This window comes from Phalacrocorax aristotelis, chromosome 8 (genome assembly GCF_949628215.1).
Source record: "Phalacrocorax aristotelis chromosome 8, bGulAri2.1, whole genome shotgun sequence".
NCBI lineage: Eukaryota > Metazoa > Chordata > Aves > Suliformes > Phalacrocoracidae > Phalacrocorax > Phalacrocorax aristotelis.
The window spans coordinates 20474730-20490640 of record NC_134283.1 but is presented as its reverse complement, the minus strand read 5'-3'; the positions used below and the strand labels follow the sequence as shown (position 1 = coordinate 20490640).

The window sequence follows — 15911 nt, the reverse complement described above, 5'->3', positions numbered from 1 at the left end:
TAGCTACCACTGTCCCAAATTTGTCCTGTGTGCATGCACAAGTCGATTCTGTACAGTGTCTTTTGCAGATACACCATCAGTTTTAGAATAAATTACCCTTATCATAGTTCACATCTAGAACAGATTCCCTCTGTGGTAAACAGCCCCAGGACAGATCTCCTTGGACACAAAAGGGTGCTAAAATGTAACTGTTAGCTCAGCAGTCCCTCAGTACATCACATTGTACAGTTATCGAGAAGAATATCATGTAGATCACCCTCATTAGTAACAGGACAAAAGATAAAAAGGAAATGCTTCTTGTTGAGCACAAACACAGCTTATGGAATTTACTACCAAAAGAGATCATTAAGTTTAAAATACTTAAACTCAGAAAATTGCAGAAGTTGACATGAGAGAAGGAACACAATATACAAAACAAGTTTGTTTTAAAAAGGAAAGTAATTTCAGATCAGAAAGCTAAAATACAAAAATAAAAAAGTTCCTGAGAGATCCTCGTCATGTGCCCTCCTGCTCTGTTTTTGATCATTAGCATTACTCAAGTGAAGTCTCATGAAGAGACTAACTGTTATAGATAACGGTAAAATCTCATTCTAGCAAATTTTAAGCGTAAACATTATTTTTATCATGTACAACTTGACCTATGGGAAGGGTGGGAAATTCAAGCAGTGACAATCATTCCTTTAGAGTTAGATGAAACGTGGCAGCTATTTGTTTAACAGGCTTCACAGATGGGTAAGTACGTACTCCAACCTATTGATTTAGAATGGTAAAGGTCGACAGTACTCAGAGGCTTTCTTTTTATGTCTTCTGACAATGCAATACAAAATTTCCACGCAATTTGGTTGACAGAAGCTCAGCATGCCACCTTTCTTCCTGCTAACCATTCCTCCAAGTTATTTATTCCTTCCCTGTGAAAATTGTCAGTGTTTTATCTTGCAGAGTCTCTCCCAAGATAAAATATTGTTCCTGATCACATGGATTAGCTGGAACATACTCCCATGAAAGCTGAAATCAAGATGGCAAGTATCTGCTATTTATTTTGCATTAATAAAAACTGAAAACAAGAGAATTTCGTTACAGAATCTGCTTCCTTAAAGTCAATGGTTGTACAAAGCAAAGCATGATGTTCCAGTCATTTCATTTCCTCACATTTGGAAATAAGCTGATTAAACGTACTCACAGATGATGCCAAATTTGTCAGAAGCTTAGTCTCCTAGCAACAGGTATGGTACAGTATTAGTAATAGATTAATGACATGCAGTAATAGATTAATGGTTTGAAGCTATGTCCTATCTTAAAATCATTAAATACATCAAAACTGTACATACAGAACTACAGAGGTTTCACAATTCAGAAATTAAATGCATTAGCTTTCTATAAAGTAACGTTCAAGAGCAAAATAAATTTTGTAGCAAGCAAAAGCATACAGGCCTCCAGGTACCCAAAGACATGGCAGTTGGACTTGATGGTCATCATAGGTCCCTTCCAACTGAAATATTCTATTCTAGTCACTCACTTTCTCATCTCTGACCCTGGTTAACATACAGTTATTTCACACAAGGAAATGCTGAGTACTTTATTGCAATGATCACGCACATGGAAGTGACTAGTGTAAAACTACGAGCACCAAAAAGAGATGTTAAGTCTGTAACAAATAGTAATGCATATCATGAACTGGATTTGGATAACAAGCTTCTGGAAGTGCTGGAAAAGATTTCACTTTTCTATTTAAATAAAGCAATTTTCATCTGCTCATAGCTATTCAGCATTTACCTTTTACCAAACTCAGCCCTTAGCAAACTGTTTTTTTGCAGCAGTAAGTAAAAAGTTAATACATGTCAATGTTTTGTTTTGTAACAACTTCCTCTCTCTCATCAAGCACAACAATTAATTTCCTCTACAGCTGGAAGAGACCAAATTGCAAAATAAAATATTGATTTCCATTTGTATTCATTTTAATTTAGAGACACATAGTATAATCCATGTGTTTAAGCATGAGGCTGTCAGACACAAATAGTCTCCCCATTTTTAAAACAGCATTCTTCTAATGCAAATAAATAGCTTTTAAAATCATTGGTGTAAATCACATAGATTACAGATCTGCTTTTTTTCTAACTTGCAGCTAGTACTGCAGCTTAGAAGCATCTAGTCCTGTAAGCAAAAGAAAGCCTACATATATTTGTCAAATCTTATAAATGTCAGCAAAACAAGTTCCTTTAACGCAAACATAAGTGCAAGATACAAACACACAGGGGAAGAAAAAAAAGTAAATAATTTTAATGCAGTCCGTAAAAGCTCAGCAGAGACTTATTTTGTCAGCTAAAATCTCTCAAGTTTCTCTCCTTATTAATGATGTGTTAAATTCCAGTGCCAGCACCTTTGCATGTGAAAGTTGTGTTTACTTGTTCTGCACCACTAAACCAATGCAATGCTCCATATGAAGAAACGTGCCCAGACGACTTTCAGATTCCAGCCTAGTTCAGGCATCCTCAATTTTCCCTAGTTTGCAGCACAGACTTCCCTGATAAGCCCTAGACCTTTGCCTCTACTGCGCAAAGAAATCTGGTGGGTCTGACAACAGCAGAAAGTTGGAGCTGGTTAGGCCATGGTATTGTGATGAGAAGGAAAACATTGAGCAACTGTGTAGGGAACATGAAAGTTGGATGAATAGCTCAGACTGAGAACGAAAATGGAAGGATAAGGAAAGACATACAAGAAAGAAGACAGGGTGCAGACAACCAGCCCTTTTTTGGAGGGAGAGAAAGAAAGACACAAAGTCTTAAGAGGAAAAAGGGAAGAATTAAGAAGTTCATGGTAAGCTATCAGAGAAGAAACAGTTTGATAAATAGCCCAAAGAATATGAATACGTGTCAGGTTGAGAGAAGAAATTAATCAGATGAAGAGCTTGGAGGGAGGAGATTGCTTAGGCAAGGAAAAAAGGAGCAGATAGTCCAAGACACATAAAGACGTACTAGCAGAATTTAAATAGGTGTAACATTAGAGCTGTTCCAAAAATGACGTAGTTACAAAGCATGACAGAATTTGCTTGCCAGGGAGAAGGAATAAACTATAAGGAGAAAAGGCAATAACATGTTTATACTACAGTATGAGTAGGAGAAAGAGAACGGGGACTGATTATGCAAATCCCATTAGCGCTTTGCATCTAGTCCCAAATAGTGATAAGTTCCTTCCAACTATTGGAATAGGATAAATAGATCAAACACATTTTTAGTGTATAGACTGCAACGGTGATAAAGACTAAGGACTGAAACTGTGACTGCTAATTTGCTGGAAAAGAACAGGAAATAACTTGGATGGGGGGGAGGGAAGACAAACCCTGCTGTAACCTTAATGTAATCAGGTTAATTCCTCCCCTCCCCCCCATTTGTCTTATAAAGATTTTATAGCTGTTGTCCGATTTGACTTATAAATGAACAGTAACATTTTATCTTAACCTGGTTTGGGATTAAGATAAAGACCATTAAGCAAGATTAAGGTGAATAAGTAGAGAGACATTGCTTTCATCCAAGGATGTGGCGAACTGATAAAGCAAGACATCTTAAGTCCCACAGTTCCTCAGCACAGTCTTCCCCATGTCCAGTGAATGAGAGGGTGGGTTCCCTTTCAAGCTGCATGAGCCAGCTGACACCACAGATGTTAGAGGAGACATCAGTGACTAGCCCTAACTAATCCAGTAGTCTTCCCAGCATAGAGTAAGATGTTTGTGTACCTACCTGTACTCTGAGCATCAGAGACAAGCATATCACATCTTGTGCACACAGTTGTAGCAAACCTGCACATCTTTCCCTTCAAAGAGAATATGATGGCAAAGCTTTCTCAGGAATGCCAAGCCTAATCTAGCAGGACCTTACATCTAATTCTGAGCTCAACAATAACTGGATGGTGTTTGCAAAGAATTTAAATAATACGTTTTAGATGCCATTAGCATTTGGCATATTTAGCATTAGCAAAAGAACCTGGCCAAAGCAACTGTTAATGGCAGGTACCAATTATCAAAACAGTCAGTGTGTCACCACCCTCTCTTAGCCAGATGAGGACTGCTGCCTGCACTACCGCATCTTCTTGAAACTGATCAAAAATATTCTAAGAGACAACAAAGCTTGCATGATTCTGTTAAGATAATGGCAATTATGTCAAAAAAAGAAAGCAAGAAACAAGTCTTACTCGCCTTTACAGATAACCCGTCTAAGTCTAGTGAAACTAGGTGATGTCTTATTTTTAAAGGAGATCGCTACCATTAACCTGTGAGTAATAACCTTTGGTTCATGCTGAAGAAAGAGAGTCAAGTTTAATTTACGCCAAACATTTAAGTGAAGGTTAACAGAATTTACGGTTACCATTTCACAGAAATATCTTAATAAAACCATGAACAAGGGGCATTTACAGCATTCAAAAGCTGTCTCAACACCAAAAGAGAGACGATTTCTGATTCAAATGAAGCTGTATCATATTTCAGTATAGCTCCAGCCAATCTATTATTGTGACTTTTCTTACCTGCACCCATGCACACTCCTTCCTCCTTAAAGTTCATGTTGAATCCATTCAAACATAAAACTGCGTCATGTTTTTATGTTGTACATGTGCTGTAAGAAACTAAATTTTTTTAACATCTAAAACTAACTTTGGTATTGAACAAGTTACATTTAAAGGAGAAAATCTTACCCAGGAAGGACTGTAAGCTTCACACAAGGTAACAATTCACAGCATTGTAAATACCTATATAGTTAAATTATCTTCTATTCAGGAAAGCCAGACTTCCTACCTTCACTACAGGGTGTCCTCCAGTAGATGCTTTTACTGCTCCTCTGCTTCCTTCTGTTTCATAGTGAGCTCTGTGATGAGTTTTAGGCTGGACTTCTATTTTCAGTTCACACTGCCCGTAATGGCTTGGTAAAGGCCAGTCAAGAGGAGGCAATGAAGAAGTGCTGCAATCAAGACGGGCACACTGTGGTTAAATGAACTGTGCCATTTGGCCACAGTAGAAACAGAGTAACTGTAAAATACAGACAATGATGTCATTTCCCTAGCAAATGATGACCAAATAAGAATAGCTATTATCCTAAAACTGTTACTTGAAAATTCAAAAATTTTGCTGGTGCATTAAAATCTTCAATTAACTATTTCTTCTGGGGTTGTTAAAGTGGAATTTCTTCCTTCCAATATCTGATTAAAAGAAAGGTACTGTATGACCCTCCGGCCCCACATTACCAGTGCTACTCTATAATGCCTTTATATTAATTTTTTATCTTCAAGTATATCAGCAAGCAAGTTCAAATGGGAACAGTCTAAGTTCAATATGTAAGTCATTAAGTTTCAGCTCTCTGCATTATGATCTTCCAGCTTGTTGGGTTTGTTTTTCTCAGACCAAAAAGCACTGCACTTAGCTAACTATCATCAAAATGAACTCCATATGATGACCCTAACTTTTAAAGCTAGTAGTCCTATCTAAGTGTAAACGCTTACTGCAACAATGACACCTGAACTACACGCTTAGCTTATCTGCAGATTATACATACACCCTTAAACACAGCAGCAAAACTACTCCAGGGAAGAAGGATAACAAAATGCAGTACAGATACAAATAGAATATGCAAAATAGAAGTAAAATGGAAGAACCTCAAAGGGAAATAAGCCACATAATATCACCAATGTTTTCATACCTACCCATTTACCTGCACAGATTTATAGACTTATGATTTTAATAAGGTGAACAGTCAAATTCAAGTCAGTAATTACCTGGTAGAGCAAATTAATTTACAAATATTTAAAAGTGAACCTTTACAGCATTGTGTACCAACACGAGCATTTACAATAAAAACAAGTTTCTATTAAAATAGTTTTGTCCTACCTTACTTGGACCAACAGGGAAAGCAAATTAGGTTTTAAAGAGATGGACAAGTATTGGTTTGTATCATCATCTGAGAAAGATCAATTCCATTTCTTTCTGCTTTACAGGAAGACAGGAAAAACCCCACCACCCATGCAAAGCCACGCAAATTTCCACAAACATGAACAGCCACAGGTCCAAGAAAGACAACTTATACCTTCAGGAGAATTTAGCTAAGACCTATAAAACCTATCCACAGTTGAGAAAGAAGATAATGTTTGGACTGAACAAAAAAGAAAGCTCTGTCTTTAGCAAGTATCTGGATGGACTTGGGCTCAGCCTGCAGCACCATACATCTACCTTTTACTACAAAAATCACTGTCCGTAAGCATGGAAGAGGGAGAGGAAACGGCACCACTTGCTATAGGAGAGCAACCTACAAGCCTGCTGACCTGATGCTTTGTGGAGTGCCTCTACTGTGCAGTTCAGGAGAGAGCTCAGGTTATAATAGAAGCCTCATCTCCTGAAGCACCTTTCTGAGAGCAATGGGAGGAACAAGAATGCTTCCCTTTCTTCATACTGAAAGGAAGAAATGTGAGCAATAAATCATCTCCAAAACATTCAGTGTACAGCAAAGTCTCCTCTTCCCCTAGTAACGAGGTCTGATCACTGGTCCTTCCACAGCAATAGTATTTACTGGGTAGGAGAGGACTGGTGATGTCGGCAATTAGAGGAAACTGACTGGAGTGCAGTATAAGCCCAATCCTTCCAGCTACTTACCACAGGCCAAAGCATACTGCCTAAATGCTACTATTGGCTATCAACTAGACCTTGCCATTCACTTTTATAGCTACTGAAGGAAAAGAGGACTCAAGTCTTCAGTCTGAAAAAGGAAAGAAAACATCAGGATTAGAAGATACTAAAAAGAGTTTAAAAAGGAATGTAGCATGTGAGAATTTTTTCTTTAGTATTTCTGGAAACCTTTTTCCCTCCATATAACCAAATATTCCAAGTCAAAATGGTTGGTATACACAGTGAACAGATACCATCCCTAAGAGAATTTGATGTAACATGCACACCACAGGCTATATACCAATTACTGGCAGGTATTACTGAAAGTTTAGTATTAAACTCAGTTGAGAAAAACGTATTTGTTGCTTGTGAACACTCTCCATGTAGCCTCTCAGAGAGGTTTACTCCTTCTACAATTAACTAATAATAACGTGGCACAAGCTGTATCAGACTCCCATTATCTCCTGAAAAAATATTTGGAATACAAAACCAAACAGACAGGAAAATAACCAAGTCTCAAGATTTTGTCATTCTTTGAAAACAAATAGAAAACATCAGCATGAGAGAGCAAGAAAGCACACAACGCATGCGCAGATACCTAAAACATCTAAACATTGGAAAGCTTTCAAAACACAATTTTCCAAATAAATTACATAGCCTTTGAGGCTGTGCTGCAAACTGATGTCTTCTAGATATAGTAAGCTAGAGAGTTACAGCTGCTTCCCTTTGGAGTGAGATGTTGGAAACCCAAACTGTTGTTTCTCTCTGAAACTTTTTCTTGCTGTCTCCATCACCCTCAACTTCACAGCAGCAGTGGAATCTTAAGTAGTTTTAGGGCACACCATCATGCATCATTCTGCCCTGTGAGGATATCAGTTTAACATATTTCTCCTTCCATTTCATCCTTTCACTTTTTTTTTTTTTTTTTTTTTTTTTTGAGACAAATGCTGTAGAGAAACACATGAAGCTGGATCAGTGATCTAACTGTTTTATTTTGAAAGGTAAATTTTTGAATCCTGTTAATTTACCAGAGCCCCAGTTGTTTATACAGCTTCTTCAAACAGAACTAGTGGGAGAGAGGCAGAGTGGGAAATCCATAGCCAGCACCGTCACCTTCTGAAAGTGACATGAACCCACAAGCTTGAACACTAAATAAATTAAAAGAATATCTGAATACAGTCTACAAGCTCTTGGGGTTTTTTTACATGATGTAGAAATCAATACCAAAACAGAAGAATCATGTCAGTGTTTGGGGGGGCAGGAGGTAACAAGTTTGTATATATTAAACACTTTACAATATGAAGCAATGCTATTTTTGTACCAGATGCTTCATATGTGAAAGTCAGCCTGAGGCTGCTAGCTTTACTGTATTTAAGGATCCGTTCTCAAGAAAATATTGCGCAGTCTACACCATTAGGTGACAATCAGCAGTAAAACTGCTAGACTTCTAACTCACCACAGTTTATCAGTTGTAAACTGTGCATTGAACTCCAGTGATCTCTGATAGTCCAGAACTTAAATAAGTTCAAAATTTACTGTTGCATTACTCTTAAAATACCTGGAACATGTTTAAGAATAAGAGCCTCAGTTGCTTCAGAAAAGAGCAAAAATTTGGTGTTTCAAAAACGTTTCTGTCTCCCCAAGCTTACACACAGCACTATAGCATTCCCATTATTGATAAAGCCACTTAACTTTGCATTCAGAACCCAGCAGCTGATCTGGATTCTAACTGTGTGGTTTTTTAAAGTCATTTTAGCTCAAAAGATTAACAGAAGTAATAACCTTCATTATTTAAAACACCTCAGTATTCAGACTTGATGGGAGAGGAACACATCTGTAGACATTTCCATGTTTCATGCAAAATTCTACCTGCTTCCTCGTTGAATTACTGTTACAATAGCTTGTGACTCAGTCTTTTAAAGAAGTTTCCCTAATTTTTTGTTTTCTTTAAATGAGTAGAAACCTTATTAGCAATGCAGTAACCAAAGCAAAGCACCAAATGACACGTCAGGAAACAGAAATAATGAGTGACAGTCATTCTAAAACTTTCATTAAATCAAATCTTAGCATGTTGTTGAAACAGCACTAATCTGTAAACCTACAAATGTTCTTCCAGTAATAACGAGTTTTATAGCCTGATTAATGCAAGCCTCCAAAAGCTTATACTCCTATCACATTGAGATTAAAGGCTTTGGAGAAGAGCAGCTATTAAAGGAAACTCAGAGGTAAAGAAGGATCCCTTCAGTAGTATCCTCAGCAGAAGCCACTGCATTTAAAATTATCACTGAAGTAATAATTTTATCAGTATTAATTTAACAGATACCTTCTTCCTGTGCAACAATTATCTCTAAAACAGAACTGACTCAGGATGCACAAACTGATAAGGAAACACCTAATGTTCATCATAAGAACAGCCAAATGCATCCATATGGACTTCAGTAGCCAGACCTGCAGAAGTCAGGGCCCAGCTCACAGCCTGACTGAGCCTCTCTCACACAGGAAGAGACAAACCCCAGAAACAAGATTGCTTGTTTGCATTTCACTGTGGCCCCACAGCAGTACATGTGGGACAGAAGGAAGAACAAAGCTTATGAGAGCCACTGAAAATAATCCAGGTAAAACCTTAGAACAGTTACCTTCCATTTGTAGCACTCTAGGTAATTCACTGGACAAACAGCTAGGGCTCTGTGCAGACAAACTGCTAACACTGGTAAGTCAGCTGAAGCACTTGTGCTATTAGCTCAGTTTTAGGAAGCACTTGTGCTATTAGCTCAGTTTTAGCCTAATGATCTCCTGGACTCATTGCTCAGAAAGATTTTTAACAAAGGTGGAACTGATATAAGAACTTATTTTAGCCATGCTGTATGAACGTGTTCCTCTTTGTAGCCACTAATCCCAGTAATAACCTTTTAAAGATATCCCCTAGGATCTCCAGATGCTTGTGAAAGTTCTTACTTCTTTCGCTGGTTGATATTCACAGATCCCCTAGAGTAAGTTTTTCATTATTTCTTAGTTGCAGCAAAGATATCGTTTTCTACTTGCAGCTCCTCCCAACACATCAAAATCTGTCACTGTGTGGAAAAAGCCCACTAACCATACAATGGGCTGAGGAAAAGATGTGGAATAGCCAAGTTTTTGCAGAGATTAATCAACAGCATATCCTGTGACAAGTCAATGTTGCAACACAGCAAACCCCCGAGAATCTCAAATCATAACTACAATTCGATACTACCGTCCTTTTCCAGAATGCTTGTAGAGCCAAAATACTGCTGTGGCTGCTCCCCCCTACTAGAACAGAGCAACATTTTCCCTGGTGGAATAATTTTGGAGCTAAGAATTTTGGGGCCATTCCAGTTGCCACAGTGGCTTATCAACAGACTTTTAAAATACTGTTTACATTCAAACTATGACTATTCTATTACTAGCAGACCCACAGTTAACTATGCTGTCAAAGTATCAATACAATATACTGCCAAGTAAAATCTATGCTTTATCATTTCAGAACAAAGTGGAGAGCTGAATCACATGTAGAACACAAAGGTCCTGCATTAAACCTACCTGAATTTCTCTGGATTCACTAATGGTTTGTAAACACTACAGCAATAGCCTAGCTTATTAAAAATTCAAGAGGTTCAAAGTCCTCTTGCTTGTCTCAAGTGTGTCCTTATCTTCAAAGGCAGCGATTTGCAAATATTTTCACTAAAAGTTCTGCTAACATAGCATAGCTGGTATTATTTCTATTTATCAAAATAAGATGATAACTACTTAGCAGAGTAAGCTTGCCTATAGCCCACTCGCATTGAAAGATTTATTCTTCTTAAAATTAAGACCAAAGTCCCACTAGTTATGTTAAAAATAGACCATAGTTCTGTTCTTCTCTACTCCCCAAACTTCCAAGAGGATTCAGACAAGAGAAGCAACTTGTCCAAGTATTCAGACATCTACCACGATATTTATGCTATTTTTTTTCTGAGAGGGTAAACAATATTTTCAGCAATACTAGTTTCTTGCAGTAACTGCCTGATAATTGCAGGTAAAATACTCTCAAGCTGCCATTACGTATCCATCACTGAAGAGATTCCTGAACTGTAAATACATCTATCAAAGCCTGTTTTTCATTACCACTGAAACAAACTACTTGATATCTCGTCAATCCTCAGTGCTCTAGATTAAATGTGACACAGTAGTCCAAAGACAAACATCAGTTTATATAGTAGTTTTTAAAAATCAATGTATAAGTCTAAGAACTCCATGAGAGAAGACACAGTAAAAGAAACTAGGTTTACTTCAAGATTTTTGCCAATTAATGAATATTGCCTGGTTACCTACCAGATACAAACCCACTGTTTGTTCCCATCAATACTTCAGGGGTTAAAGAAAAAAATGAATGACTCATTAAGTTTACTACCCTACAAAGTGCCTATTTTCTTGAAATTAGATTCTCAACATCTACTTTACAGAACCTAGAACTTACTGTTCCACTAGGCATTCTTGTTAAGTCGTAAAGTTTAAAGCAAAAGAAAATGAAATGAGAAACATAAAAGCAAAATTAACAGAACCCCCACCATTTTCAATTGCATCATCATTGACCACACTTCTAAGGAAGTGCCCCACGTTACCTACATCCCTACTGGCCATGTCTGTGATGGTTGTTAACGCCAGAACACTGTAACCATGGTTGTTAACACATAAATGTTGCTGAGCTCTTATGAATTGCACTTTTAGTCCCAAGTCCTCACCAAAAGTATTTCTGTTATATTATACTGATTGCTCAATAGAGCTTTCTGGGTCAGCCCTATATTCTTCTTATTCCCCTTGATCAAGTTTTTAAAAAGTATTGTAAAACAGACTATCTACTACTTTGGTTTTTTTTCACTTCCTGGAAATCTTACAACTGTGAACCTGTTTCAGGGGAGATGGATCAGATACAGAAGAACTATATACATTGTAACCAAGAACATTGATTTATGTAAAACAAGTATACATATCACTTCAAAATATTATTTGCTACTCATCTTTCTAATACAGCAGCTTTGTACTCAAGGAGGCTGACTGGAATCTAAACAAGAAAATTTTATTGAAAGGGGTCAGTTTTGAAGTGCCTCCCAATATTAAATGATTTCATAAATACCTACTAAATAGAAATTTCAAAGTTTCAAAGGCTTAAGGACTCTCTTAAGATAATTCACATGAGCATACTAAACCATTTCAGATGGTGGTGCAGTGTGAGCAAGCAGATCACATTTAGATACCTGAATACGAAGAGACTCTAGGAAGAAACACTTTCTCTAGACTATTTATAACCTATACTGACATACACTATCGAAATAAGAAAGTGAACTTGAAGCATCTAAGTTTCCCTTCCAACAGCCAATTTGGGAAAGGAGTTAAAGAAAAAGAGAATCTAATTAACAAAAGAATCTGAAGTAACTTTATGCAAAAGCCTACAAATAGGTCTTTTAAAGAGATTTAGTGGAAAAAACCAAACCAAAAATCCCCAAAAACCTAAAATTTCGGGGTTTTTCTGTCAGTAAAACTCAAGCTCTAAGAGTAGACGTACAAGAAGAAGCCATAAAACCATTGTCTTCATGAAATGTTGTGGTATTAAGCAAACGGGGAGGCCAGATCTACTATCACTACCTTAGGATCCCAAAAAGAAAGGTATTTTCCAAGTGCAGGGGAGGGAAAAGTGAGACATACAGATAAAGCTATTTCCTATCCATCATCCTGGGGGTAGGCTGGGGGCGTGGAAGAAAGAGCTATCTTAAGTAACAGTAACAAGAGTAGAAATGTAATAAATAAGATGATCAAATAACATCATTGCTGAATATTCTGTAAAATGACCATTTAATCTGCCATCAAAAGAGTGCTCATCTGCCAAGGTACTTGGTTAATGACATCACTGACTTCATTATTCCTAGATACAGAAGACACTACTTAGTTCCTTTTTACCTATTTGAAAGAAATTGTTGCACTGGCTCTGTCTATTGTCACTTGTCCAGACTTATCCTTGACAAGGAAGCAGAAATGTGACTCGAGGCACATAACACACACACATTTTTCATGTGCTATGCACTGGCAGATGAGGGTTTCTCTGACCAAATACAAGCTGTCATCTGACAAAATTCTTTGGTTGGCACCTGAAATTCGATTAAATTGCTCAGCAGCACGTTGCACATTTTTTAGTTTTGTTCAGTATTACACACTTACTGAACATCGAAGAAAGAAGGAAAACAGTCAGGACTCAATAGATAAACTAGATTACAGATTTACAAAGCTTTAGATAGCAGTCAGAGGGGAAGGTGCTATCTGCCCATTTCACACCACGTCACATGTGAGGTAAGTTATCCCCACTTCTACCAGGGGTCAGTTTATTGCAGCTGAGCGTGCACACTTGTCTGAGTCACTTAATACACTTGGACACCCCGCTGCACTACTTTGTAATTAACAATACAACCAAGACATTTAAAAAGTATATTAACTGTAATATATTACAGTTAATATATTACTATATGTAATGAAGATATAAATTGCAATTAGTATCTAACTATGGCAACAGAGGTGCTTACTTTTGGTCACTGTCATAAACTATTTAAGAAACAGTGGATCTTCTTGCATTTCATTTTTATTCATAAAGCATAAGAGTAAACTTAGCTCCCCTACTTTATAAGCATCAAAATTATAAAATATTATATGACAAAATGAAATGTTTTAACATACTGAAGATGCATACTCTCCTAGCACCTGTGGACCAGCCTATAACTGTTAAGTAATTCACCATTTCACTGAGGTTACAGCTGCCAATGCAGCCATTTCCACTAATTCAATAGTCAGACTATATTTTTGGCAGCAAATGTATACAGCTCAATAGTTTTACATAGTTTACTTGTGAATAGGTGTAGTTTTTATTGTCTTCTGCATGTTTGCCCATTTTATATTTAGAGAAGTTCTTCAGTGCCAGCTTCTACATAAATTCTGACATTTGAAAAAATATTTTTACTTCTTAATGAAAGCAGTAAAATTGATTTTTATTCAGTTCTGCTCAGTTCTGCCCACAAGAGGAAGCAGGTTTAACTGAGTATCTACTTTTGTAACTATTTTGGTCATCCCACAAAAAAACCTAGATCCACACCCCATCTTGCCACACGCCTATAGGTTCACGTGCTTTTATCTTTCAGTAGTGCTCACCTTTTGTGAGCTATGTTAGTCTGAGCTAAGAAAAATGCCATGTAAGGACTGCTGAGTATCCTACCTAAGTATAATACAATTCCAAAATACAGAATTAAGGAAAAATAATTATTGGTGTTTTAGTTAGAATGAAAAGATTCTAGTAACAGAGTGAACACCTGTCATTAACAGATGAGCAGTCTGCAACAGAATTTAAAAAACCAAACACCAAAAAAACCAACCCCCAAACTTCAAGACAGTTAACGTATCTGTCAACAAAGTAGTTTCAGACCTTGTAAAACAGAACTTTCCAGCTTGCAGCTTTACATCTTTACTGTTAAACTTCACATTCATAAGCAGTTATGCGGAAAGATATTAAAGAAAAAAAAAAGACAAAAAATCACTTCTGTTCACTAAAATTAATACCTTTCTGAGGAGAGGGAAAAAAAGAAAAATCTGTGGTTACACAATTACACAAAAATGACAAAATGGCTGAATAAGCATTTTTGAAATATATTTAGATATTAACTAAGCTAGTTGACCACTTCTAAAGAATTTAGACAAAACTTAAGATGACTGGGTGCTTTTATATTCCATAAGACGGACACCCCTGAAAATACTCATGTACCCAAAAGATAATGAGAACATGTATTCTAAAACATTTTTTTCATCGGATAAGTCATCAGGAAATAATACATGAAGACATTAAAATGATGCAAGAATGATGCCTGAAGTTGGAAAAAGCCACTAGAAAGGGGAGTTACATAGAAACTAGCATGTTGCCATGAAAGCCAGCATCCACTTTTCAGTAAGTTGTGCTTTTGAGGGAGGTCCCTGAAAAGAATACCACTTCAGTAAACCTGGCTTACTGGGCAATAGTTAACTCTAGGTTTTCTGCTAAGAATTTAAAACTCTAGGAAAAAAGTCTCCTATAGGGCATCTATTAAGATTGGTCAGAAACATTTACCTCTTTATTTTGCTTCACTTACTTGGTGAGGGGTGGGGGTAGGGGAGAATGTTAAAGCCACAAATATTTTCTAGGCAATTCTTTCTAAAATTAAAAATACAAAGTGTGAAAATGAATCCTTCACAAAGATGGCTTTGCAATGAAAAGAACACTGTCTTTTGTCATTTAAGGATTTAAGCTTAGCCTTTTTCAATATAAAGCATATATGTGGAGAATCCTACCCTATCTTCCTCACCCCTGAATCTAAGAAAGAGGAATTGCTTCATTCACTACATCCTTGAAGAGCAAATCTTAAGCCCTGCCTGTGGACAGAATGATACTATTTTAATCAGTTATTTTAAAATCAATACAGGCTAGCACGGAAGCACTGATATTTAAGCCTATGACTTTTATATGGATAATTGTGCTTAACAGATATTAATCTAATGTACCTTTCTTACAAATGTCCACACAAAAAATGTCTGCAGTTCCTTCCTCCCAGTACCCCCCTACCCCGTATTTTTAAAACCTAGTACAAGGTGGTGGTTCAGGAACCCAATGGATAACTTGCATCATCTATCTGTCCATCCAGCAGCAATGCTTCTTAAGTTCTCACTTCTATTCCAGCCACTGCACTGTGCTGGTGAAGTGATTCCAGAAGCTATATGGTTGGAAAGGTCACAGAACTGCTCTATCTAAAAGCTAACAGAATGGCAAGGAGGGTGAATTTTTCCCCCAACTGAACTAGTTCCTTCTCCTGAGCCTCCACAAATCATCCTGCTAGCACATGACAGGACTACAAAAGGAAAAGAGCTAGTTAACTTAGCACCACGATGGTGGAAATACCCTTAGAATGACAGCCCAGGCATCAATTCTTTCTGGACGATTTTCTGTATGGCATGCAAATTTATTTTCTCCAGTCTATTTCTAGAATTCTATCAGCCCAAAGAAGCAAGTAAAACCAGAAGCAAATAAAGCCCCCCACCTCTTTTGTGGTCTCCATTTTATAAAATCACGAGTCATGTTTCTTCAGCAATATTAAAATGTCAACTGCTCAGAATGGTATGGAACTGCAAAGCGTGCACAAAATCTGCAGACATTTGATTCAGCTGGGCTCTGAGCATATATGCAAAGAAACTTTATTTAAATAAACTGAAT

The 15911-nt window shown here is 37.1% G+C and overlaps 1 protein-coding gene across 4 annotated transcripts in view; it reads right to left on the bottom strand.

Moving 5' to 3' along the window:
• NFATC3 (nuclear factor of activated T cells 3) overlaps positions 1-15911 on the bottom strand; it is a 74877-nt gene that overhangs the window by 40821 nt on the left and 18145 nt on the right. For all 4 annotated transcript variants that reach the window (XM_075101660.1, XM_075101662.1, XM_075101661.1 and 1 more), the window contains exon 3: positions 4784-4946. In XM_075101660.1, the coding sequence (XP_074957761.1) occupies positions 4784-4946 (163 nt within the window). The remainder of the gene's footprint in view (positions 1-4783; positions 4947-15911) is intronic.